General features: G+C 30.2%; 1 protein-coding gene across 4 annotated transcripts in view; it reads right to left on the reverse strand.

Moving 5' to 3' along the window:
* LOC145259140 (sister chromatid cohesion protein PDS5 homolog B-like) overlaps positions 1-26,389 on the reverse strand; it is a 246,488-nt gene that overhangs the window by 34,980 nt on the left and 185,119 nt on the right. For all 4 annotated transcript variants that reach the window (XM_080116838.1, XM_080116835.1, XM_080116836.1 and 1 more), the window contains exons 22-30: positions 24,696-24,764; positions 23,782-23,918; positions 19,172-19,295; positions 16,660-16,864; positions 13,172-13,286; positions 10,254-10,386; positions 8,458-8,580; positions 4,359-4,415; positions 1,495-1,685 (exon numbers count right to left, since the gene is read on the reverse strand). In XM_080116838.1, the coding sequence (XP_079972964.1) occupies positions 1,495-1,685; positions 4,359-4,415; positions 8,458-8,580; positions 10,254-10,386; positions 13,172-13,286; positions 16,660-16,864; positions 19,172-19,295; positions 23,782-23,918; positions 24,696-24,764 (1,154 nt within the window). The remainder of the gene's footprint in view (positions 1-1,494; positions 1,686-4,358; positions 4,416-8,457; positions 8,581-10,253; positions 10,387-13,171; positions 13,287-16,659; positions 16,865-19,171; positions 19,296-23,781; positions 23,919-24,695; positions 24,765-26,389) is intronic.

Genomic DNA, 26,389 nt, shown 5'->3' on the forward strand with positions numbered 1-26,389 from the left:
ATATGGTCCTCGGCCATCATCAATGTGGCACATACTTTGGAACAGTTCAGATGACTGACAGTAGGCGACGTGATTAAATTAGTTGAGACATTGTTGTGTAACATACTTTAGCAAAGAAACCTATAAAGTCAAACCAGCAATTTTCTCCATCAAGAAGATTGTCAAAGAAAGTTTGTGTGTGTTTTGGGAAGGTGTGTCAGGTCTACTTTGCTACGTTCACTTGAGTATGACACACATACACAACTTTTTTTTTTTCAATAAATATAAATACTTTTTTATATACCTACAGATGCTAGTGTTTTATGCTTATACAAGGGATAAGTACCGCTGGTTGAGAGATTCGAATCCAGTCAACAAAGCCACTTCTTGATTTTGCAGTTGCAGACTAACATTCTTCCACTAGGCCGTCAGGAATTGATATTTACATGGAAGTGAATTAAGATTGTCATAATTCAAATAGTGATAAGAGTATTTGAACAAACACGAAGTTTGGAATGATGAATGCAGCTAATTCATTGCTTTATTTTCAATTCACAAATAGGATTGAACCATGGGCAGATTAATTGAAAATTGGAAAAATCGGGACATTTTAAGATATCAGAAAAAATTGTGGCTATTTTCCAATGTCAAAATGATTCTTTTGATTTCTTTGTTTAAAACTTAATTTTCCACTGCTAGTACTAATAATAAAATAATAAATATTTGTTCATTTTAAACAATCATAATCTATTGATCAACCTTCTCACAAATGTGTCTTTTTTTAAATTTGCAAATATATCCACATAGTACATGTACGTCTTTTATGGTTATCTGAAAATTTAAAAAATAACAAAAAAACTCTATAATTAAATATTTAAAAATTTTAAAAGAATTATGATCAGCTTTATTCAGTTTTATTCAAAGTTGAGTTGCTGGGCCCCCTCCTCGCTCTTCATGCATGAAAATTCAGATACCTTTAAGTTTTGTGAAATTTTAACAAAAAGTATCAGAGATTAATAAATACTCCTCAAATTTTAGTTTCCTTAGAGTATTTTAAAGGGAATTAAAATTTAAGGAAATGATGGTGAATAGATGCATTGTTTGAGGAAAGTTTCATAGACAATTCTTCATTTTTTTTAAAAGAAATTACTTGTTGCAAAAAAACTTAATTGCAATCAATTTTATAAAGGGAATTTAAAAGAATGTTGTCAGTTAACTAGACCACCATCATCCTAAATATAAGTGACTTTTGTGGAACGAATTGGATTCTAACTTGGGACACTCAGGTTGTCAGTCCCTATTATTAACAACTAGACCACCATCATCTTTATTAAGACAATATATAAATATTTTACATGTTTTGTGTTCTTACTTGTGTCCGTATAGTTAGATAGAGCATCTATATCATAATATTTTGAGAAATCTCCCTTCATCAGCCATCAAACAATCATAACTATATCATAATATTTCGAGAAATCTCCCTTCATCAGCCATCAAACAATCAATTTTGTTTACCTTTCCTTGACTTCATTTTCTTTCTCTTTTTTCTTTTTGGGCTCTCTTGGCTCTCTCGGACAAGTAGGGTTGGGATTCACAACTGGCTTTGGAGATGTTACAATAATTTCTGTTGTCGTAAATGGCACAGATGGTTTGGCAGGAACTGGTCGATCAGATACATTCGTCAGAGTTGTGGAGGTTACCTTTTTCTAAAAGACAACACACATTCAATTAAAATTATGCAGGTGCAGCTCATTTCAGTAGTTGATGGCATTCTCTTTAAAAATTTGATCATTTTATGTACTATTTGAAATCATTTGCAGAAAAAAATATAACTATAATGATAAGGTACATTTCTTTTTCTAAGTAAAACATTTTATATATATATATCATATTTTGGCATATAAGACAATCCTTAAAGTTAAAAAAATCATTTTTAAAAACCAATATTTCATAAGATACCAGGTGTTGCAATCTCTAGCCCAGGCTAAACAAACATGGTTTTGTAATTTAGCAGTCGTCTTATACAACCGATTTATGATAAATTTATGAAAATTTATCATGGTCCCAATAAGATGGTACAACAATATCAAATAAAATTGACTCTCTGCTTTAATGCAATTTATGTTCAACTTTCAAAATTTCACAAGATAACTTAGATACCGTATATTTTGGCATATAAAGTGACCGTCAGATAAGACAAAGTACAAAATTGGAGCAATTTTTCAAAGTTATTTTGTGAAATTTTAAAAGTTAGACCTAAATGGCATTTAAAGAGGCAGACATATTAAACTTTGATTTTGAATAGCCAATTTTCATTTGTTATTGTTGTACCATATTATTAGCATTATAATACAGCATAATTATTGACTGGTTCTCATTAGACCACCAAAGTCAAGCACTGTTGAGCCTGGCTAGTACTAGAATGGGTGACCATTTGAAAATTTCTGGTACTGTATGTGCTATCTGCTTATCTCATCATTGTTACCGGCTGTTCTGGACTTCTTGCCACTGGAATCAAGCAGTACCAACTCAGAAGGAGTAGGATTACGGATTGCACAAACGTTGCTTCACAATTCAGTGTCATCCATCATCTTTCCAAAAGTTTTGTTCTTTTTTTCTTAGGTGGGTCACCAATTATCAAGGCCCACAGGCCACTCAGGGATAAGGGTTAAGTGTTAGGTAGATGGTAAGACAAGATCAGATACAGCGACACTTGGATAGGGATAGATTATCTAAATGGACAACTCAGTAAAATATATTCACATCAGACTTGAAAACGACTATGTCATAGTCAGTCAGGAAGCAGACAAATGGTACTGAGTTCCACAGACGAACAGCTCTAGGAAAGAAACTGCTCATGGAATTTTTGTTTAGTTTTGGGCACAGATAGGAAGTGAGGAAAGTTGTTGGTGGTTGTTTCAGCTAGTTGAGTACTTGCCGTGAACAGTTTATGGGGAGGGACCATAGATTGGAGCTTAGTCAAACACCTACCATGAAAGTATCTATAGTGCAGACAGACTCACAATGTTTCCTCTATGAGAAAGAAAGAGTATGAAGGACAAAAGGTCATTGCCCACTAAATTTCTAAGACGGTTTTGTACCCTGTACAAAGCGTGCTTTTTGGAGCTTCACTCCAGATGTGACAACACCAACAGTACTCCATCTTTGACTCTTGTATAGGTTATTACGTCAAGAATGAGATATTTTCTGGAATGGTAGAACAATCCAACCATCTTTTCAGTGATTTCAGCAATGGATCTGATATCGGTTTTCCATTTCAGATCAGTCTCAGAAGTTTGTCGAAGCTGAGTGCTTCATCAAGAAGAGAGCTATTATATTTTTACAGGGTAAAGCGGACATCGGAGCATTGGTGAAAAGACAGAATTTTAATTTTGGAGGTATTAAATATAACTATCATTTTTTTTTTTTTTACTGATGCATTGGATTTTTAGAAAACTTTATGAAAAGTTGTAACTAATTGATTTCTATATAATTTTGTTTGTCTATGCTTTGCGATAACTGTTGGGTGTGTCCCAGGGGCTCTTTTAGGACTGATAAAAACACTCCATTTTTGGGATTGTTTTACCATATTTGTTCAAAATTTTCTGTGTATGTTTATTTAGCAGTTTCGCATGGTGCTGAATTCAAATTTAAATATAATAAGGCCTTGGGAACTTTTGGGGCTAAATATGGAGGGGGGGGCGCTGAACAGTCATTTTTTAATGCTTCGTTCACTGTGCACTCACGGGGGACCATGCATGCTTCACTTGTTAAATCATATATTCTCGTCCAGAAAACCGATAAAATGATTTCAATTATGACTTAGAAAATCAAAATTAGCAAGGGGAGTAATTCATATTTTCTAATTCAACAATATAAAGAATTGTCTCCCTTACGACTAAAATTTTATTTCTTTTTCTGGTACTTGTACAGTTTAGTCAAGACATAAAAAATTGAAAATATTGAAAAAAAGGTTATATTGTACATATCACGTTTTTATGAGAGCGTGTTGAAGGCAGACATCTTGGATTTTGTTTAAATTTTTGTTTGAATTTTATAAACGCCACAGGAGATAACTCCAGTTAAAACGCCGGCACTCACTCCCCATCTTTAATTCTAGCTTGTTTTCCTAAAATTCAAACCTTTTGCTCGGTATCATAACAAATTTGTTTTTTTTCGCTGTAAAAAACAAAAAAGCAAAAAAACTACTTGATGAAATTAAGCGAAATTTTTTTCCCCGGAAAACTTTGTTCCATAACGGATACGTGCCTTTTTTTTTTTCTTCAATATTTTCATTTTTTAATGTCTTGACTAAACTGTACAAGTACCCTTTTTCTATATAAGTTTTAAAGAAAAGAGAACAAATGAAAATATCTTACCTTGCCTGTATCAAAAATGAAATCTTTGGGGAGGTATAACTTGGTATTACTGTAACTCTATCAAAAGCAAAAACACAAGATATAAGCAACTGATTAAACTGATTATTAAATTATGGTAAATGATCATCTAAAATTAAAACGTTTTATATATCAGACTATATATATATAGGACTGGTAAAATTAATTCCCCAAACAGAAAAGTTTCGAACCACCTTTATGTACCCTTCCCCAATGATTAGAATCAAAATATAATAATGTGACCCATGTTAAACCTAAATTCTCAGTGTTTTTGCCCAACTTCCATGGGTTTTTTCTAGAGTAAAAACAGCTAAAAATGATTCATGACGAAAGTATTAATTATTTTAGGAGTGTATATGCAAAGGAGGATATATACGTTAGGAAATTACACAAGTGAGTGTACATATATACAATATATTCAAATTTGCAATATATACAAACAAAAAATAAATGGATTAATATCTAATAGTCATTGCTAAAATTTCATTAAAAAAAATTTCATGACTGGCTTCTACACCTTTGCATAAAACCAAATATAGCTGACATTATTCACTCTTAACAATGAATCTTATACAAGTATATGAACATATCTAACTTTATCTAGATAGATATATATACTGAAACAGGTTGAACAGACCACTTACTATCACTCTCTGAATTGTTATACAGAATCCTGTTTTCTAAGATGGAGGAAAATCTGGACAAGAATCAATGCCCCTCCCCCCTCCCCAGATTAGAATCAAAATACAATTCGGATTCACCCCCCCCCCTCCCCCTGCTCAGTGTTAGGAAATGAGTTATATAAAAAAAGAAGAAAGCTATAACAATGAACAAGACAGGAAGACGGGTTAGTGATCAGTTTCTGAATAGCCAGCTGGGAGCATACAACAAGTATGGAAGTAGTCAGTTTCTGTTAATGAAGGTGTGATGCTGAATAAGATAAAAGACCGGACAGAGGTCAATATATTTAGAGTTAGTTTATGGGCAGTTTAAAAGTGGGACGGTTGACAAAAGTTTTCAGTTGGCAACAATTGGTGATTTGGAACAAATCGGGAGAACGACCTCGACAGACAACTAAGATGCAGATGTTAGTGTTTAGAGTAGGCACCGCCAAAAAATGGCCGCAAAATCAAGTTGTTGTTGTTTTTTAAAACTAAATTACATTTATTAAAATCCATTATTTCTGAGTAACTTTTTTTTTTTCCAGAAAGATAAAACCCTGAATTTTATCATATAGAAAACAGAATAATGTAAAACTTTTTCTACTATTTTTAATTCAATTTTAAATGTTAAATTTTCCCAAAAAGTTAACAATTGACATTTTTTGTCTTGCACAAAAAACGTACTTAAATATTAAAAAAAAAAGGGTTTTTGAAATAATTAATTTATTTATTTATTTATTGTCTAAGATTTAGGATGATTTTCTAAGAGAATATGCAAAAATATTATAATATAAGTACCTGAATTTCAAATAATTCCACTTATTCATATAGGTAACTAGATATTTCGCGTCTACGTAGAGTTCAGATCGACTCTGTTTACGTTTTCTTTTGATAAGAAGAAAACTATGGAAGACCAAACAGGCCAAAAAAACTTATTTTTCAGTGACAAAAATTTCAATGTATTAAGCTGAGGCTGGCCAGTACCAGATGGGTGACCATTTGTATGAGTTTGGTTTTTAATGTGTATGTGTGTGGGGGCCAGGCTCCCCAAAATGGGGGGGGGGGGGGGGAATTTAAAGCAGAATAAAAAAAAATTATTTCAGCGCGTTTGGTCCACCGTAGTCGAAAGGCGGCAAACGTTTTCAAACGAGATCGAAAAAAATGATGCTATTTTTAACACAAAGGGCACAATATTTATCGAATTTTTTTTTTTGTATCGATTATTCAAAGCACGCCCTGTTTAATAATGGTCATGCATTATTCGGCTCGCTAAAAAAAAATTGTTAATTTATTTATCAAAAATTTTAAAATGGCTTTTTTCGTATAAATATTAAAAAAATTTTTTTTTTGTTTTGCTTAACTTAAATTAATTATTTTACTTAACATATTCACCGAATTTCACACTTCAAAACTCAAAAGCGGGATAATTAAACACAATCGAAGTTCTGATATTCAGACGTCAAAATAAGGTATGCAAACAATTTTTTTTTTTTTTTTTTTTTTTTAATCTATAATTCTGTCCCTTACAACAACACAATATGTTTTGTTCAGTTTCAGATGATTATTTTAAGCATATTTGTTCCCACTTCAAAACAAGGGGGGGGGGGGTTTGTAAGCAAAAAAATATATATATATAAATATCGTTTATGAAAAATAAGTACACTGTTATAAAGTTCATTCTTCTCCTAATAATCGCTGAAAATTTCGTATTGATCGGATAATTACCTGATTTTTGGTAGATTTTTAAAAAGACGGTCCGTTAAAAAGTACTGACCTGCCCCCTCAGTTTTGGCGGTGCCTAGTTTAGAGGGTTGTTTTCAATGATAATATCACACACACTTAGACACATACCCAGAGTACAACTGATATCTACAGAATGTGTCCAAGTTTGTTTTCTTGCTTTAAATTTTTATACTTGCAAGCCATGCTCGCGCCAATGTAAGAGATGACGACATGGTCAGAATGAGAACTAGAAAATAAATGGAAAACTATGGCACATAGCATTGGGATCATGATTGTCACGAAAGGGTAGAGTATATGGCATCACAATGGTACTAAAGCCTCATGTCTAGAATTCTTATTCCAATCTTAATCAAAATTCAATGATTTTGTTTCTAGAAACTATATAAAATTTAAAAATATTTTTTTTATTCAATCTTGCTTAATTGGTGTCTCATGACTTTAAATCAACTTTAATACAAATCTGAAATATTTTTAATTTGAAAAATATGAGATTGTGCCCATATTATGCTGCGCTAAAAACTCAGATATTCCAAAGAAATTGAAATTTGCAGAATATTTATTGATATAATGAAAGGATAAAATCCGAACAGTATGATTTTAAAAATGGAGAAAAACTAAATTCTCAATGTTTTGTCAGACTTATATGAGCCTTTTCAAGAGTGTAAACAGCTAAGAATGGTTCATAGCGAGATGGTCAATTATTTCAAGAGTATATGTGCAAAAGAGGAGAGCAGCGTATCTAGATTTATGTAAATTAGGAAATTATATGGGTGAGTGTACATATACATACATTCGAATTTGCAAAAAAGATTAATATCTAATACGTATTGCTAAAATATCATGAAGGGCTTCCACACCAACCAAATAAAGGTGACATTACTCACCCTTACACCTAGCAGCCATGTTCCAAAATTAATAAAGATTAGTTTAACAATGAACCATATACATACAAATGTATGAACATATTTGCATTTCTAAACAGAGATATATACTGAAATAGAGGCCAAACAGACCTCTTATCGTCAATCTCTGAAATTCTTTGGATTTTGTCCAGAATTCTCCCTATATTGAAAAATATGTATGATGTACAAACCCGTGACAAAACAAAAACGTCATATTCCCCCAAAAAAATAATAAAATAAAATAAGCAAAATGATCGAGTAGCTTTATTTTTATAAAGAAAATCATTTTAAAGCAATTAATGGCAATTTGTAGGCATAACAATAAAAATTTCACGTTTGAATTATTGTTGAGTTATCCCCCCCCCCCAATCCCCAACTCTTTTGAAATTTTTTCCAAAATGGTGGGCAAGACAATCCCTCTTTGGTTATTCATAAAATTTAATTTTATTTAAAAATAAAACTATTTAATCAATTTATATGATTTCTGGAACATGATATTTCCCTTTCATCATGGGTATGTACATCATACAAATTTTTTTTTTGTTTATTTTTTAATATAAGAAATTTTCTGGACAATAATCATTTTTTTTTTTTGTTTATAATAAAATTGAAATTATATAATAGTTTGATGATATATGCTTTCAATCTGTTTAGATCATTTTCAGCTATTAACAATGCAATCAATTCGCTAAAAATAACTTTAATTAATGTTTTTATTTTTTATTTTATTTTTTATAAATTAAGTGAATTAGAAATTGTGATAATTATACTTACATGATCAGGTTTTGTAAACAATTTAATAGGTAACACGGGTTCCATGACAGTGTCTTTAAGAACTACATTTGACACCTTCGTCATCATCAAACCAAGGGCAATGTCACAAACAGCATACATTTTCTGAAATTTGACAATAATATCGATAAAATAATGGTTATAAAACAATAATTACATATCCAATAATAAATATATCGCACAAAGAAAGTTTTAATATTTTTAATATTGGAGATAATCCTGGCACTGAAAGAATTACATTCTGATTTTACTATTAATCAAATATTTTTTTAAAATATGGTTATTCAGAACTCCTCTTATATTGAAAAGCAAAAACATTTTATGGTGTATGTACTTTTGACAGAATGAAAAGATCATATTCCAAAAATCACATAAATTGATCAAGTAGTTTTATTTTTACAAAAAAAAAAAAAAAATGATTTTAAGCAATTAATAGAAACTCGTAGGCATTATAAGACAGTTTGAATTATTGTAGTTATCTGCCCTTGTTTCTTCAAGATGGTGTAATGAGGTAGTCCCATTTTGTTTACTCATGAAATTTAATTTCTTTCGTTAAAAATAAAACTACCTAATCAATTTAATTAAATTTTTTGGAATATAACATTTTCATTGTGTCATGAGTACATGTATTATACAAGTTTTATTTTATTTTTTTTATATAGGAGAAATTCTGGACAAGAACCAAAGTTTTTGTAAATATCCACAACATATTTGTTTCTTTTTAAATAAGTCAGTCAAATTACTTTGAAATTGAAAACGGTCAAATAGAAAAGTAATTTAAACCGATTTTAAAATTAATTAAAAGATAGAAACTTTTGGAAGCGACTTGCATCCATAATTGGTTATAGTCAGCTAACATACAAGCGGTGACGAGGCAAATCAGTTCCTTTGTTTTTCTTCTCTCGTGCCTATATTTCCCCGGTGCATGTACCTTTGAAAAATTTTTTGGTCTTACTTTAATTAAGAATTATTGCAATTAGTTTAATTTTTTTTTAAGAATTATTAAAACACATTTTGTGTTTTTTATTTTTATTTTTAAATTATTGAAAACACTTTTTAAAATCTTTTAAAACTATTTTGGGAATATTATGTATTGGATTTGTTTTTTTTATGATGATTAAAATATTATTATGATCTCAATTTTATTTTTATACTTGCATAAATATTTATTATATAAATTCAAATAAAAAGCTTCTTTTTTTTATTCAAATAAACTTATTTTTAAAATTAAAAAAAATATATATATTTTTATAATTTCATAAACATATTTCTTATAAAATTTTAAATAAAATAAAACCTTTTACTTTTGAAAATTTTGTTATTACAAGTGCAAATAAAAAATAATTGTGTTATTTCTATCTGTATAATTTTGTTAATTTTTATTCTACATTTTTCAATAATGTCCTATTGCTTCACAATAGAAATACTGAAGAGCAATAAAAGTGAAGTTACTGGTTTGCCTTGTCATCGCTTCTGGTAGCAGCCACGTCAGAAGTTAGGAAGTATGTTAGTTGACTATAATCCAATAATCTTATAAATCAAAGTTAAAACAACATCACTGTAACAAGAATTATAGTTGTATAACAATTTATTTCAATTAATTATTTTGAAAATATGCACTCTGAAGAAGATCAAAGATTATATCTGTCAAAATGTGAAAAATAAACCTAGATAAAAAGTCTAAATATAAAAAAAGAAGAAAAAAAAAGAAAGAGTTAATTTCTAGAGAACAAAAGAATTGATTAAAAAACTAAAAACAAAACAAAAAAAAAACATACCTTATTGGTCTCTTCGTCATCTGGGCATTGAGCATCTTTGGTTTGCTTAATATCCTCAATCATTCTTCGGAAGAAAGCATAATTGTAATCTTCACTTCGACTCATCAGTGGATCCATCACAAACCATAAACATCTACAAATACAGATGACATCATAAAATGTTGATTAACATTACAAGTTGATTTTATTGTTTATCAACTTGGGTAAAAAGAACTGCATAAATGAATTCCAAAACCATTTGAATTAGAAAATATCAGTAGTTCAAAAGCTTTAAAAATTTAAACGTGCCAAAATTTATGTTTTTTGTTTTTGTTTCTGAATTTTTGAGATGAGGATTGATAATGCGTATCATTGGGATCATTCAGACTATCATTCCCATATTGAGTATTATTTTCATAACATTTCAGTCGGTGTAAGTTCCAACCCTCTTCAAGTATATCTTCTCCAACTCAAGAATTATTCTTTCAAACCCCTAGTGCAGTTGATACTCAAAATACAATTGCAAATTACTTAGTACTTCTACATAGTCATGGCTGATGGAACGAAAGAATGCTACCCTTGTGATTAAATAAAAGATTTCATTCGAAATTCTGTGCAGTTTCCTGAGTTTGAAAAGATACACCTTAAGAAGGTCAGAGGTTAGAACATCTGCCAAAACATTGTGAAAATAACACTCAAGATGAGAACAGTTGTCTGAATAATCCAAATTTTTTTTTTTTCCATAGACATCTTCCTTTTAATAAATCTGGCGCTTCTACACTATTAGGATGAAATTTCAGAAATCGTAAAACTAAATTTCACATGAAAACAATGGTATCTACGTATTCCTCATATTTTTAAGATGGTTATATCCCAAAATTACAAAAATTGATGAGGTAGAAAATTATTTATTAAAGAAAAAAAAAAAAAATAGAATTTGATGAAAATGATCGTAAGATACAAGAGAGTTCAAATGGGAGGTTATTTTCTATTTCAAGATGGCCGCAATTTTTCATCTACTAACATGATTAAAGTTTTCTTTCTTTTTTTTTTTTTATAACTAATTCATTAATATTCAGGTAATTTCGACTGCATAATTTGGAAGCTACCATTGTAATTTAATTAGAATTGACAACAAAAATCAGTAGAAACTAGTTTTATATCTGAAAACTCCATTTATCTGGAACAAAATTTCGTCCTAATCCTTTCACAACATAAGCCAAAATATGGATATCATCATTTCCAGAAATTCGATCATTTCTCTCTGATTTTTTTTTTAAAGCCATTCTCATGAAACTTGGTATTTTAATGTAAAATTATGTGCTTTTATTTTGCAGTCAGATTTTATGCAACTCTTTACAACCATAAACATCTACAAATATAGGTGACATCAAACATGCGTTTCTACCCAAGTCAGTAATTTATACAATAACTCTAGCGGCACCTACTCGATGTTATCCAGGATCTAACAAAGTCATTTTAGTTTGTAATTTTTATGTTTGCACATATTAAAGTTCATAGGAAAAAAGTGTTCTTGTCTTTAATTCACCCTATATTAAAAAAACAAAAATAAAGAAAAATCTGTATGTACCTGTGACAAAACAAAAATATCATATTCCAAAAACCATGTAAATTAATCGAGTAGCTTTAAAGAAAATCATTTTTGAGCGATTAATGGAAATTTGCAGGCATCACAACACAAATGTAAGTATGAATTATTGTTGAGTTCTCTCCCTTTGTTTCTTGAATTTTTTTTCAAAATGGCAGAAAACTACTTGACCAATTTACATAATTTTTGAGTTATGATAATTTCATTTTGTCACGGATATGTACTTCATGCAGAATTTTTTTGTTTTTTTAGGGGAGGAATTCTGTATCCAGAATTCCTCCCCTAAAAAAAACAAAAGAAATTAAATTTTAGTTGTAACACAACTCCTAATATAATCATCAATTAAAAATGTGAGTTTTCTCTTTACTGATCTTTATTTTTAGGTGATTATTTATATGAAGCAAAATGAAGGCAAGGTAAGACGGATAGAAAAAAAAAGAAAGAAAACAAAAAAACACCAACCAAATAGTGACGCTAAAAAAATTAAATAAAAGGGGGATGTGGGTTGTAGAGCTCTAGTGAGTTGACAGAAATTAGAATTGTCTTATTAAGAAAAACAAATGCAGATTTTGACCAAAAAAAGTGGAGAACTCACATCCATGACATGCTCTAGTGATTTATGTGAAAATCCATTTTTTTTCTTACTGGATAAGGGGAAAAAGCAGGATTCGGCCAAAAATCTGAGAACTCAAATTTCTATTAATAGCAAAGTTTGATTTGCCAGCTTAAATGCTATTATGATTTAACTTTGAAAATCTGATTACAAAGCTGTTTAAAAAAACAGCTTTATTCTGACACCATGAGAGCAAGCCACTTTACTCCCAGTATCAAAGAGATTCAATATATTATCAATATGCTTTCTTTTTTTTTTGGAGGGGGGGGGGGTCGCTCCAGACAAGGCATGAAACAACTTGATGTAAGAAGCCTTTAAAAAAAAAAAATTTTTTTCAACATGAAAAACTAACCAGACACAGAAAACAGCAATTCTTCCTCCTTTATCGAAAACATCATTCAAGAAATGCAAGGACAAACAGACAAACTAAGAGAAGCAAGAATTCCGATGCTGCCCAAAGTCAAAGTCCACTTTCTACTCTCGACAATATTAAAAGGGATCACGAAGATAAGCAAATCTCATGTTGACTGCAACAGTAAACGATGAAATTCTGTAGACATTTTGTTGTTTCTTCTCATATTAGTAATCTCTTTGATAATGATGAAAAATATTTATCCTATCTTGGTAATGTAGTTTCAAAATATATACATCATTAGAGATGGGGTGGCATATGTTTAGGGGGAGTTTTTGAACAAAGAGAAACTACAAATTACTTACTCTTTTATTATATTCAATGCTTGAATATGTTCAGGTGACTTGAGGTCAGGGTCATGTGCTAAAAGGTGAATCGTATATGGTAGCATGTAGTCTGGGAGCAGAGAAAATAATTTGGCTGCAATATAAAAAAATAATTTTGCTTTTAATTTAATATATTGGAAAACAATGTAAAGACATTTTCATTTGTTTTTTAAAAAATGTTTTTTTATATCGTACCATGTAACATCCAATTATTAAAAAAAGAGAGATAAAAGGAAGAGAGATACAGAGAGAAGGATAAAAGGGAGAGAGAAATTAAACAAAAAGAGGAAAATAAACAAAGAGAAAGAAAAGAGAGAGAGAGAGAGAGAGAGAGAGAGAGGGAGAGAAAGAAAGGAAAGAGAGAGAAAGAAAGGAAAGAGAGAGAGAAAGAAAGGAAGAGAGAGAGAGAGAGAAAGGAAGAGAGAGAGAGTGAGAGAGAGAGAGTGAGAGAGAGAGCTTTTAAAAACTTTGTACTAGAATAAAACAAATCCGTTTTAGTCTAACCATTAAACAATATTAACTTTTTTTTTTTTTTTTTTTACAAGGCAGTCACGACTTATCAAGGTCCGGAAGCCACTCGAGGATAAGAGTTATTGTGTGTACAGTATGTTAATGTTGAGATTTGTCTTACTTAAGGAGGCAGTTCATCAGAAATTTGTTTATTTTGGACTTGAAGACATCCAAGTTGTAGTCAGGTGGGAAACAGGCAGACGGAACAGAGTTCCACAGGCATGCACTTCTAAGAAAAAAGCTTTGTTCATGGAATCTACGTTTTAGTTTTGGCACAGATAAAGAATGGACAAAAATTTTGACAGTGGTTTCAGCTAGACGGGTGTTTTTATTGAAAGATCGGCAAGGGGAGACCAGGGATTGGAGCTCAGACGAGCACCTGCCATGGAAGTAACGATAAAATAAAGACAGGCTCACAACATCTCTCCTCTGGGAGAGAGGTTGCAGGGAAGAGAAAAGGGCATCCCCCACTAAGCCACAAAGTCTATTTTGTACTCTGTCGATGCAGGATAGAGTGTTTTTAGCAGCTCTTGCCCAGATGTAGCAGCAGTACTCCATCCTTAGACGTACTTGGCTTTTATATAAGTAGAGAATTGACTCAGCAGTGAGATGTCTTCTGGAGCAGTAGAAGGATCCTACCATTTTTCCAGCAACCTTGGCAATAGACTTGATATACGTGTTCCATTTCAGGTCAGGAGTAAAGGTCAGAAGCTTATCAAAGCATGGAACTTCTCCTAATCGAGAGCCATCCATTTCAATTGATGCCAGATGGGGATCAGAGCGTTGATGATGTAAAGATAGGAGCTTGGTTTTAGATGTATTAAAAATAACCAGCTACCTAACTTTGTCATTTACAGCCTTTGATGTGTTGCCATAGATGGTCATGTCATCAGCATAGATGTTAACGAATGATTTAAGTATGTGCTTTAGGGAGATCATTGATGTAGATCAGGAAGAGAGTTGGGCCCAGGATGGACCCTTGAGGGACACGAGCATTAATACTGAGGGCCTCTGATTTAACATTGTTAAAACTCACAATAAGTATGACATGAAATGAATTTTCAAAACTGTAATAAAAAATTTGATTCTTGTTCAGAATTTCCTTGGTGCTTGTTTAGATAGAGTTGACAAATCGATTTTTTATATATATTTTTTAATCAATAACAATATTACATACGTAACTGTCATGTTGAAAATAGTAATATATCTAAAAATTACGAAAATTCATCAAGTAAAACAACTGCTATTGTGTTTTTAGTAAAAAAAAAAGTCTATCGCTATAGACAACAAATATTGCAGCCATGAACAAGTAATCGAAAATATTCGTCCCAAGTTATGTCCCCTTTATGTTTGTATTTACTTTATAACATCTATAATGCAATTTTACCCCATTTTCCATAAAATTTACTTTTAATTACAAACTTTCTACTCTATGAATTTTCATAATTTTTGGATATAATACTATTTTCGACATGAAAATTAAGCATGTAACATTGTTTTTGATTAAAATGACATATTTTTAAAAAATTGATCTGATGGCTATCTTAACGAGCGCCATTTTCTCTATATTCAAGAAAGATCCGTATGATGTACATACTTATGACAAAGCGGCGAAGATATATTAAAAAAAAATCACATGTTCACAAAATTAGATTCTCTTATTAAAAAATGATTAATTGACAAGAGTATTGGAATATGATATTTTTGTGTTGTCATGGCTACGTACACCATACAGATTTTCTTTTATTTTTGTGTTTTAATATAGAGGGAATTCTAGACAAGAACCGAGAATTTTTTTTTTAGTTAACATTTAATGATAATGTAAGTAAAAAAAAAAAACTGATAGAAAAGCTGAAAAGAAAATCCTAAAAATATTTTTTTATTTGATATCACTACATCTTTATGAAAGATTATCTAATTTGTGTACTTACAGCCATTATTTGATATCACTACATTTTTATGAAAGATTATCTAATTTGTGTACTTACAGCCATTATTTGATATCACTACATCTTTATGAAAGATTATCTAATTTGTGTACTTACAGCCATTATTTGATATCACTACATTTTTATGAAAGATTATCTAATTTGTGTACTTACAGCCATTATTTGATATCACTACATCTTTATGAAAGATTATCTAATTTGTGTACTTACAGCCATTATTTGATATCACTACATTTTTATGAAAGATTATCTAATTTGTGTACTTACAGCCATTATTTGATATCACTACATCTTTATGAAAGATTATCTAATTTGTGTACTTACAGCCATTATTTGATATCACTACATCTTTATGAAAGATTATCTAATTTGTGTACTTACAGCCATTATTTGATATCACTACATCTTTATGAAAGATTATCTAATTTGTGTACTTACAGCCATTATTTGATATCACTACATCTTTATGAAAGATTATCTAATTTGTGTACTTACAGCCATTATTTGATATCACTACATCTTTATGAAAGATTATCTAATTTGTGTACTTACAGCCATTATTTGATATCACTACATCTTTATGAAAGATTATCTAATTTGTGTACTTACAGCCATTATTTGATATCACTACATCTTTATGAAAGATTATCTAATTTGTGTACTTACAGCCATTATTTGATATCACTACATCTTTATGAAAGATTATCTAATTTGTGTACTTACAGCCATTATTTGATATCACTACATCTTTATGAAAGATTATCTAATTTGTGTACTTACAGCCATTATTTGATATCACTACATCTTTATGAAAGATTATCTAATTTGTGTACTTACAGCCATTATTTGATATCACTACATTTTTATGAAAGATTATCTAATTTGTGTACTTACAGCCATTATTTGATATCACTACATTTTTATGAAAGATTATCTAATTTGTGTACTTACAGCCATTATTTGATATCACTACATTTTTATAAAAGATTATCTAATTTGTGTACTTACAGCCAGCAGACGCATGCTGTTTGAGGTATTCTCGACGTTTGCTAATATTTGCATAAAGGAACTGTTTAACCTGACCGCGTCGTTCCTTCACAGGATCGTTGGCTGCCAATGAGAAAATACTCATGTATTCAAGGGGTAAGCGAAGACTTAGTAACCCTTTGTTTAATTTCATTGCAAACCGAAGACGAACTTGGTAACAACTATCCTGCAAAGGGAAAAGACAAACAATAAAAATTAATACAAAGAGAATAATGTTATACACAAGGAATTTACTGTTGGGATAATAAATCAAAAAACACCCAGAGAGAAATGGAGAACTTCACCACATGATTGAAAACACAGGACAGTTATTTTGTTGTGTTAATGTGATATACTATTGAGCCTCCTCCCTATCCCCCTTGTTAGAAAGTAAGGGGGGGAAAAGAAATAGAAAAAGGCTTATTGTGTGACCAAAGGTGTTGAAAATGTGGTTGATGGGAAGATAATGAAATGAATAGGAATTTGTTCACCAAGGGAAGAAAAGGACCTGAGATATATTTAGAATTAGTTTTAGGATTGCCAATGAGTTTTAAAAAGGTTTACGACGGTTAGGGAAGTTTATGAGAGTCAATGGATGTTTGCAACATTTTGCGACAGTCAGAGGCAGATTGGGAATGAATTAACTGACTGATATACACCATATGAATAGATGTAGATGTGGACCTTAGTGTGTAGAGGGTTTCAACTACCCACCTAAAAAGGCAACAAATATTTACAGAAAGTGTTGGAGTCTGTGTTATTCTTTGGAGTTGTGTTTTGCATTTTTTAAATACTTGTGAACCCATGCGAACACCTACGGCAGCAAAAAAAATGATTTTTAAATGAACGTAAAAATTATTACTTATTAAACTCAATTTTTGGAAAATTAATTTTCATAAATTATTTATTTACTCTTTTGAAACAGATAAAAAAATAACAAACAACTGATCGATAAGGAAAGCCCTGTGATACAAGTGATAAGTAATAATCTGTTCTACATGAATGCCTTTTCGAGGTTGAAGGTTCAATCCTTAGTGTGGGTTATACAAATACAATTATGAATTGCTCAAGACTTTTACTCCGTTATGTCTGGTAGAACAAAAGCAAGCTACACCAATGAATTAAAAGTTTAATTTAAAATACCACACAGATTCTTGTGCTTGATAAAATACACCTCAAGAAGGTTGGAAGTGTTGTGAGAATAATAGTTCGAAAAATCGAAAGATAAACTTTCAATCCTTATTTCAAAAATTCTCTAACAGTTTTGAAAGTATACTGAAGTTTTTAGAAGTGTGTGTGTGTGTGTGTGTGAGAGGATATCTGATTGTATTTTGTTTTTTTTATATGAGTTGCAAATGGCTTATTAAGGTAGACTATTATATTTTAAACATTTTTTGAACAACATGATTGATTGATTTGTATATGGCATATCAACATTTTTTTGGATCATTTAATGCTGAATGAAGTTATTTTTGGATCATTTAATGCTGAATGAAGTTATTTTTGTTAAACTTTTAATTCTTAATATCTTCTAAATATTTATTCAAGGATAACATTTGTTTGGTTTTGCTGTTTTGTTCAAAAGGACATTAATACCTCCTGGATTATCCAATATCGAATTAAGTGATTTTGGCCAGAATTTCCCTGTATTACAAAACAAAAATCTGCAAAATGTATATACCTATGACAAAACAAAAATATATTCCAAAAATCATGTAAATTGATCAAATAGTTTTATTTTTATAAAGAAAATCATTTTTAAGGGATTAATGCGAATTTGTAGACATTACAGCATAAATGTACTAAGTATGAATTATTGTTGAGTTATCTCCCTTTGTTTCTTTACATAAACAAAAATGTCAGGATGGACAGTCACTTTTTGCATACTTATAACATTTGCCTTTCTTTTTTAAAAGTAAAAACTACCAAAAATCACATGAATTGATAAAGTATTTATTATGTAAATTGATCAAGTAATTTGGTTATAGTCAGCTAACGCCTTTCCTAATTTTTTGTGTGGCTGCTACTGGAACCGGTGACAAGGCAAAACAGTTCCTTTGCATTTTTTGTTATTCAGTATTTCTATTTTAATCAGATTTATTGAAATAAAATATTAAAAAATACATTGAAAAGTATACGATAAAAATAACACAATTAGTCTTTATTTGCACTTTTAATAACAAAATTATAAAAATAAAATTTTTTTAAATATTTTATATCTGTTTTCAATAACTCTTAAAAAAAAGATAGGAAAAAGCTATTTTCACTAAAACGTTAAAAAAAGAAAAGAAAAAAAGTACATGTACAGGGTAGATGCGAGAGGAAATAGTGAAGGAATTATTTTGCCTTTTCACCAGTAGCAGCCATGCGAAAGATTAGGGAAGATGTTAAGCAAAGTACTTTATTTATTAATTATTTCAAAATTTAATAATTTTTTATTCATAATTTTTTTTTTTTAAATCGCAAATTTAAAAAAATAAAAACCATAACATACATTAATAAGCAAAGCTAGCGCTTGAAATTGTTCTCGGGTTATGAGATCTGCCAAAAAAGGTTCCTCTGCAAGCTTCAGCATACAACAGCCAGCCTGGAGTCGGAGACGAGCCAACTCAGGTTTACTGAAAAGAAAAAAAAATACAATTAGAAGCATAATTACAAGATTACAATAAAATAAAATTAATATTATCCACTTATAAAATTAACAGCATTTTGTATGTCTGTATTTGGAATTTGTTCAAGGAAGATAATTACGCAAAAACTCCTGGCATCAAATGGCGCTAATGTTGTGGTGAACAGATACACTTTGAAATATTTATTGCAGCAATATAAAAAATTTACATTAACAAATTAGGCACAAGGCCATAGGAGTTAAAAGACCAAAAAATCATAAAAAAAACTTCTTTTTTTTTTTTTTTTTTTTGTAACTAGGCATTTTTAAATGAATGGGAAAAAAAATCTGTGTCAATGTATAGTTTTTTTTTTTAAATAAATAATTTTACTTTTGATTAATTCATATGGTACTTGTACAGTTTAATCAAGACATTAAAAAATGAAAATATCGAAAAAAAAGTTTTAATTGTATGTATCCGTTATGGAATGAAGTTCTCTGAAAAAAAATTTCACTTAATTTCATCAAGTAGTCTTTTTTTTTTTTTTTTTTACAGTGTCAAAATAATTTGTTATGATATTGAGCAAAAGGTTCGATTTTTAGGAAGGAAAGTTAGTATTAAAGATGGAGAGGGAGTGTCGGCGCTTTAAATGGAGTTATCTCCCCGTGGTGCGTTCTTAAAATCCAAACAAAAATTTAAAAATTCAAAGATGTCTACCTTCAATGTGTTGTCATAAAAACGTGTTTGTCTGCTGTATATAAAAAAAACTACTTGATCAAATTAAGTGAATTTTTTTTTTTGAGATCTTCAGTCCAAAACGGATATGTAGAATATAACCTTTTTTTTTCCGACATTTTCATTTTTTAATGTCTTGATTGAACCGTACAAGTACCATTCATACCAATAATAGTGTAGGCCTGCATTCACATTTGAGATTTATAAAAAGCAAATTATTTTTTTACTAATTTATTCATACCAATGATATTGTGGAGTTTGCGTTTGCACTTGAAATTTATGAAAACTAAATACATTTTACTTTTAACTTATTCATATCAATAATATTATGAGGTTTGTCTAGGCCTGGAGGGTTTAGTCTATATATAAAGTTGTAGTTCTTGTCTGTTTACAAACTCTTCCTAGAGTTTTACACACAGACCAACTTTTCAACTGCTTTTTAAGGAACATACATGAGCTGTTTCGTCGGCTTCCACTATTCAATGAAACATATGTAAAATGTATTTCATAAAAATGACTAAATATTGTAAGTGAGAATTAAATACATTTTCTGGTTTTGGAATGATAACGATATATATTGTTTGGATACTATATTAAAAAGGTACATATATGCTTTTATAACTTGAAAATAGGGATATACCCCCCCCAACCATATATATTTTGTAACTGCATTACCAAGAGTATTTAGATACATATATTTCATTTTGATCAAAGAGATTACAGTATTATCGTGGATTGTGCTTGACATCCATAACAAGTCTTTATTTTGATTTAAAAAAACAAAAATAGCGCATTAAAAATAGACAAAATCTACAGTTCATGGACTTGTTGGCATAATACACTCATTCTGAGTGCTTTATGCCAACTTTGTGGTTGAATATGGTTAAATTTGTATTCATTTTTGCATTAAATACTAATTCCTATTAATTCCTAACTGTGCATTGAACAGATACCATATTTAGTTTGCTGCACCTCAATGGCCTGTAAAAAGTCTTAGTCAGATCGAACCAGTAGTTTCTGAGAAAACTTCTAGAGTAAATATGGTATTGTATATACTAATCCCTATCAAACCTTAACTGTGTATCGAACACATACCATAATACCTCGTTTGCTACACCTTATGATAAAGGTCTCTACAAAATTCCAGTTAAATTGGTCCAGTAGTTTCTGAAAAAATGTGAAAGACTAAGAGAAATACAACATAGAATATTAAAATGTCAAATTCAGTGCGTAGAACAGGAATGTATAGGAGTTCTCACTGATTTGTGGGAAATTCTAGGTATGAATTTATTTTAATTAATGTCATTTCTACTTTCTCCCTCTCTTTGAGCGCCATACCAAAAATTGAACATAATATAAAATGTAGAAAGTATGATAAAAACAAAAAAAATGGGTTCTTGTCCAGAACTCCTATATTAAAAACAAAAATAAAGAAAAATCTGTATGATGTATGTATCCATGACAAAAGGAAAATATTGTATTCCAAAAATTAAATAATTTGATCAAGTAGTTTTATTTTTATATAAAAAATCATTTTTAAACGATTATTCAGAATCAGTAGGCATTACAATATAAATCTTGCAAGTTTGAATTATATTAAGTTGTCTCCCTTTGTTTTCAAAATGGCAGAAAAGATAGCCAGTCTTCTGTGTCTCATAAAATTTGATTTTTCGTGCAAGTCTATAAATGGTCCACTAGTAATATTTTTTACTATAAAAAGCTGAAAAAAATCTTTATAATGTACGTACTTGTCACTGCATGAAAATGTCATATTCCAAAAATTACGTAAATCGATCAAGTAGTTTTTTTTTTTATTTAAGAAAATCAAATATTGAAGAAAAACTTCCCACCATCTTGTTTTTGAATGATACACTGCTAGCGACACCTATAGACAATGTTTGGAATATAAGACCAGAAAAGGGGCAGACAATCGACTTTCCACACTAGAAAGAAAAACTTGGAAAATTTAGACATTTGTAAGTTTTTGAGGATGTTGGAAACGAAAATAACGTTTAAAATTCCAGCAAACGTGTGGGTGCTCAATTTATGTAAAATTCTTCATATCTTGGAAACTACTCGTTTGCTGGAATGTTAAACGTTTTTTCGTTTTCAACATCCCCAAAAACTTATGTCTTAATTTTCCAAGTTTTTTTTTTCTATAGTGTGGAAAGTCGATTGTCTGCCCCTTTTCTGGTCTTATATTCCCAACAGGTGTCGCTAGCAGTGTATCATTCAAAAACAAGATGGTGGGAAGTTTTTCTTCGATAAAATGTCTCATAATATTTAATTTTCTTACATAAAAAAAAAAAAACTACTAGTTTGATTTACGTGATTTTTGGCATATGACATTTTCATGCAGTGACAAGTACGTACATTATAAAGATTTTTTCAGCTTTTTATAGTAAAATAGATTACTTGTGGACCATTTATAGACTTGCACCGATTTTTTTAATTAAAAATAAAAATATTTGATTTATATTATTTTTGGATATGGTTTGAAATGCATTAATTTGCATATGAATGAATTAGTTATGTTAAGAACGTATTTAGAAGAAAGAGTGGTTTAATAGCGAAGAGAATACACCAAATTGAAGAATTTGTGTGCATGTCATGAAAGTGCTGAAAATTTTTTTTTTTTTTTTAAGCTATTTCGGCATGAAGAAAAATAAAGTTGATGTGATTGAGATGAGTGTTGGATATTTTACAGTTGCTGTCGGCATGTCACAGAGAATTTTAAATAAAAATTACACAGTCGGACCTTCTGAAAATTGTCATCATACTATGAAGAATTTTAATTAAACATTCAAGAGTTTTGGGAAAGGAGAGTTTAAATTGTGATTAGAGTAAAACTTTGAAAATACGAGTCAACATTTTATGGGGAAGAAAATTAGGATTTGAGTTGAACTTCTTTGTGATTGGAAGTAAACCAAAATACAGATGGAGCAGTTGTGTCTGGTCGTGAACTGACGGATAGCAGTGTCCGGCCATGTAGAGTGAGGGCCAGCTGTGTCTGGTCATGTAGAATGAGGGTCAGTTGTGTCTGATTGTGTAAGAAGTGCTAGAGATATAAAGTGCCAATCTGGGCACGGATTTATATATGAAATGATTTTTAAGGAGCATAGTGATATGTATTGCTTGAATTGCATTAATTTGCATATGAATTAATTAGCTACGTTAAGAATGAATTCAGAAGAGAGGGTGGAATGTTTTGGCAGTAAAAGGAACATGTCAAATTGAAGAATTTGTAGAAGTGATGTCAATTTCTTTTTTTGCATTAGATTACATTAGAACATGATACTTTTTTTATGTTATGGGTACACCGATCATACATATTTTCCTTTTATTTCAGTTTCAGGTTTTTAATAGGAGGTGGGGGTGAGGGGGGGGATATTGACAAAAACCAAATGTAATATTGTGCTATGGACTGGGTCCAAAAAGGACATGGTATTCCTCAGTCAATCCCTAAAATAATAACTAAGAAGCTTACTATTATCACTTAACTAAATTACGAAACAGATGAACATGTATGAACTAAAAACAAAGAGATATCTGCCAAAATGAGGAAAAATGGAATTCAGGGTTATGACTCCAAGCGTGAAAATCTCAACAACAACTTGAAACAAGGTTAATGAAGATTGCATTTTTTATGTTTCAGAAATGCAGAATACATACTGACCTTCATCCATTTAATCTTTAGGAGAATTGTAACAATATTCTATGTCACTAAGTTTGATTGAAATTCTAAATACAATGTACTTACTTTATCTTTCCTCTTTCCATAAGGTCGCCCTCATGAATTATCACAGTGTAGAGAAGTCGTAAGGTTGATGTTGCTGAATTGCCTGCATTACTTCGTAACCCTATTAGCCACCGGACTAACATTTTCATGGCTAAAACCTATAATATAAAATTAAAACATCATTTATAACAGATAAAGATTCTGAGTGACAAACGTTAAGTTAAAAAGCATCATTTTCATAAGTAGTAAATAAAAACATAGTAGCTGAATTGATTAATTGAATTTTAAAATTTAAATATGTATTAAAAAGAAATTTTTAATGTAGCCCTTCAAACCTGACTTTTGCATTCATTATTTAATTAATAATTTACATTGGAGAAAAAGAAAGTGGGAAGTAGATCAAAGGAAAGGAACTAAATCCATCATCAAGCTACTTCTTTTTTAAAAATGTTGAGAAAAAAAAAAAAGTCAATTTGAAAATTAGGTACGTGTCCAAAATTCCCTCCATATTGAAAAACAAAACTAAAGAAAAATCCGTGTGACATATTTACCTGTGATGGAAAGAAAAAGTAAATTGAAAGAAAAAGTAAACTGATCAATTAGGTTTTTTTTCTATAGATCATTTTTTGGAATTTTTACTGAGTTGATACATCATAACATTTTTTTCTGTATTTTTCTTTTTTTTTTTTAATTTCTTTTTATTAGGTTCAACTCTGAACTCAAATATTTAAGAGAATCGATTATTGATACTGGAAATGCTATTATGAATTTTTTAAGGGTTGAGAAAAAGACATTTACCCAAAGAAGTAAAGCAAAATATTTTTTTTAATGAAAATTGCAAATATAAATTAGTAGCAAGAAATGCTAAAAATATTGTTGTATTCTGCATTACAATAAATATTTAAAAAAAAATTTAAGTAAAACATAAAACTAACCTTTGCCTGTGTTTCTTCAGAAACAAGGTGATCTGCAAACCAACTTTCATGGACCTGGTGACCGTGAGTCTAAGGGAGACAAAAATTGACAAAAATTATCAACTAGAAAAATAATTACAAGTAAAAATAAAATTTATTGAATTATAGTTTTATCGGAATTGTTATTAATTCTTAAAACAGTTCTTAAAATCCAGGGGAGGTAATTGCAGTCTATGAAAAGAGGGAAAAAATCGAAGTTGTTTATGTGAGAGAGAGGGGAAAAAAGACTATCTGGGATCTCCCTTGAATGTTACAGCATTTCTAAAAACAGGAGGGGAAGAGTTGAGGAAGAAACTTAAATAAGTAATGGTGGGGTGGGGGTGGGGCTCTAAATATGTGAGGAAGTTGGGTTCCTATCCTTAAAAGTTAGCTGAGTTATAAATGTATGCGATTAGCTGTAAATTTATACCAAAACTGTACATGTTGTAAACTTTTTAACCTATGAAATTATAATTTTCTTATTATTCCTAAGTATGGTTAGTGTGCATTTGTAACTAACAGTTCCTATACACTATTAAGTTCAATGCTGGGACGACTAAAAAGATTTATTACTTAGTATATACAGCACTTCTTTGAATGTCTTACTTTCCATTGATTTTCTCTGTCTATTATTTTCACTTCCTCTCATAATAGGAGATGGATGCACTTTTTCTCTTCATATATGGTCGGCCACGTCTGATTTTTCAATTTCTCCACATATTATGACTTTTTAGTGTTCCTTTAACCTTATTATTGGAGGTGGACATATTTCACCTTTGTAGAGTTTTCCACATTTACATGAAATATCATACAGTTCTTTGTCATGAGTCTTTTGGTTAAGGGTTTGACTTGCACCAGGTGTTTCTATAGTGTTGAGTTGCTCTTGAATACTGTCCTGATATTACATGGACTTTCATGTATGTTGTACTAACTGTGGTGAGCTTTTACTGTGTTGCAGACAATTCCTTTTTTTTTTTTTTTCTTTACAATATATGGATGGTGGGAATTGAAGTTCAGGTATTGTCCCGTGAAAACCAATATGGATTATTAACGCATCTACGAACGATAGTTTGTTATGTTCAGTTGTCATCAGATAACACTCAAGATGAGAACAATTCTCGAATTAATCAAAATAATACAAAAATTCATACCTCATCTCCAAAATTCAGAACTGTAAAATAATTTTAATTCACAATTTCAAAACAGAAAATGGTGAACAACTAATATCTAATGTTTTTTGTAAAAAATGATTCTAACAAATCTTCTACGCAATCATTTTTTGCAATTTTGAAATGACAAGTAAGAACATAATAGTATTTTTTACCTAAAATGCATTTATTTGAAACCCCACATAGCACAAGCACCAAAACCGATTTACATATGGAAATCCAGAATCAAGCCAGTCAGAGGATTACACAGAAATAGGCAAAACAAACATGCCTGTTAAAAATCATCCGAGTCTAGTTTTTTTAGGACTTCTCCATATGTGGATTTTCATTGTACTTAAAAACGTGAATGGAGTCAAGTAACACGCACAAATGAAATGTATAGTTATCTAAATACATAAATTCTAATCTATATAATAGAAGTACATGTACACAAAAATCATGTACACAAATTTAAGTTTAATGAGTAAAAAGTGGAGGCTTAATCTTAATAATAACTGATAATATATC

This window comes from Euprymna scolopes, chromosome 34 (genome assembly GCF_053919585.1).
Source record: "Euprymna scolopes isolate OS-2025 chromosome 34, ASM5391958v1, whole genome shotgun sequence".
In the NCBI taxonomy this organism is placed as follows: Eukaryota; Metazoa; Mollusca; class Cephalopoda; order Sepiida; family Sepiolidae; genus Euprymna; species Euprymna scolopes.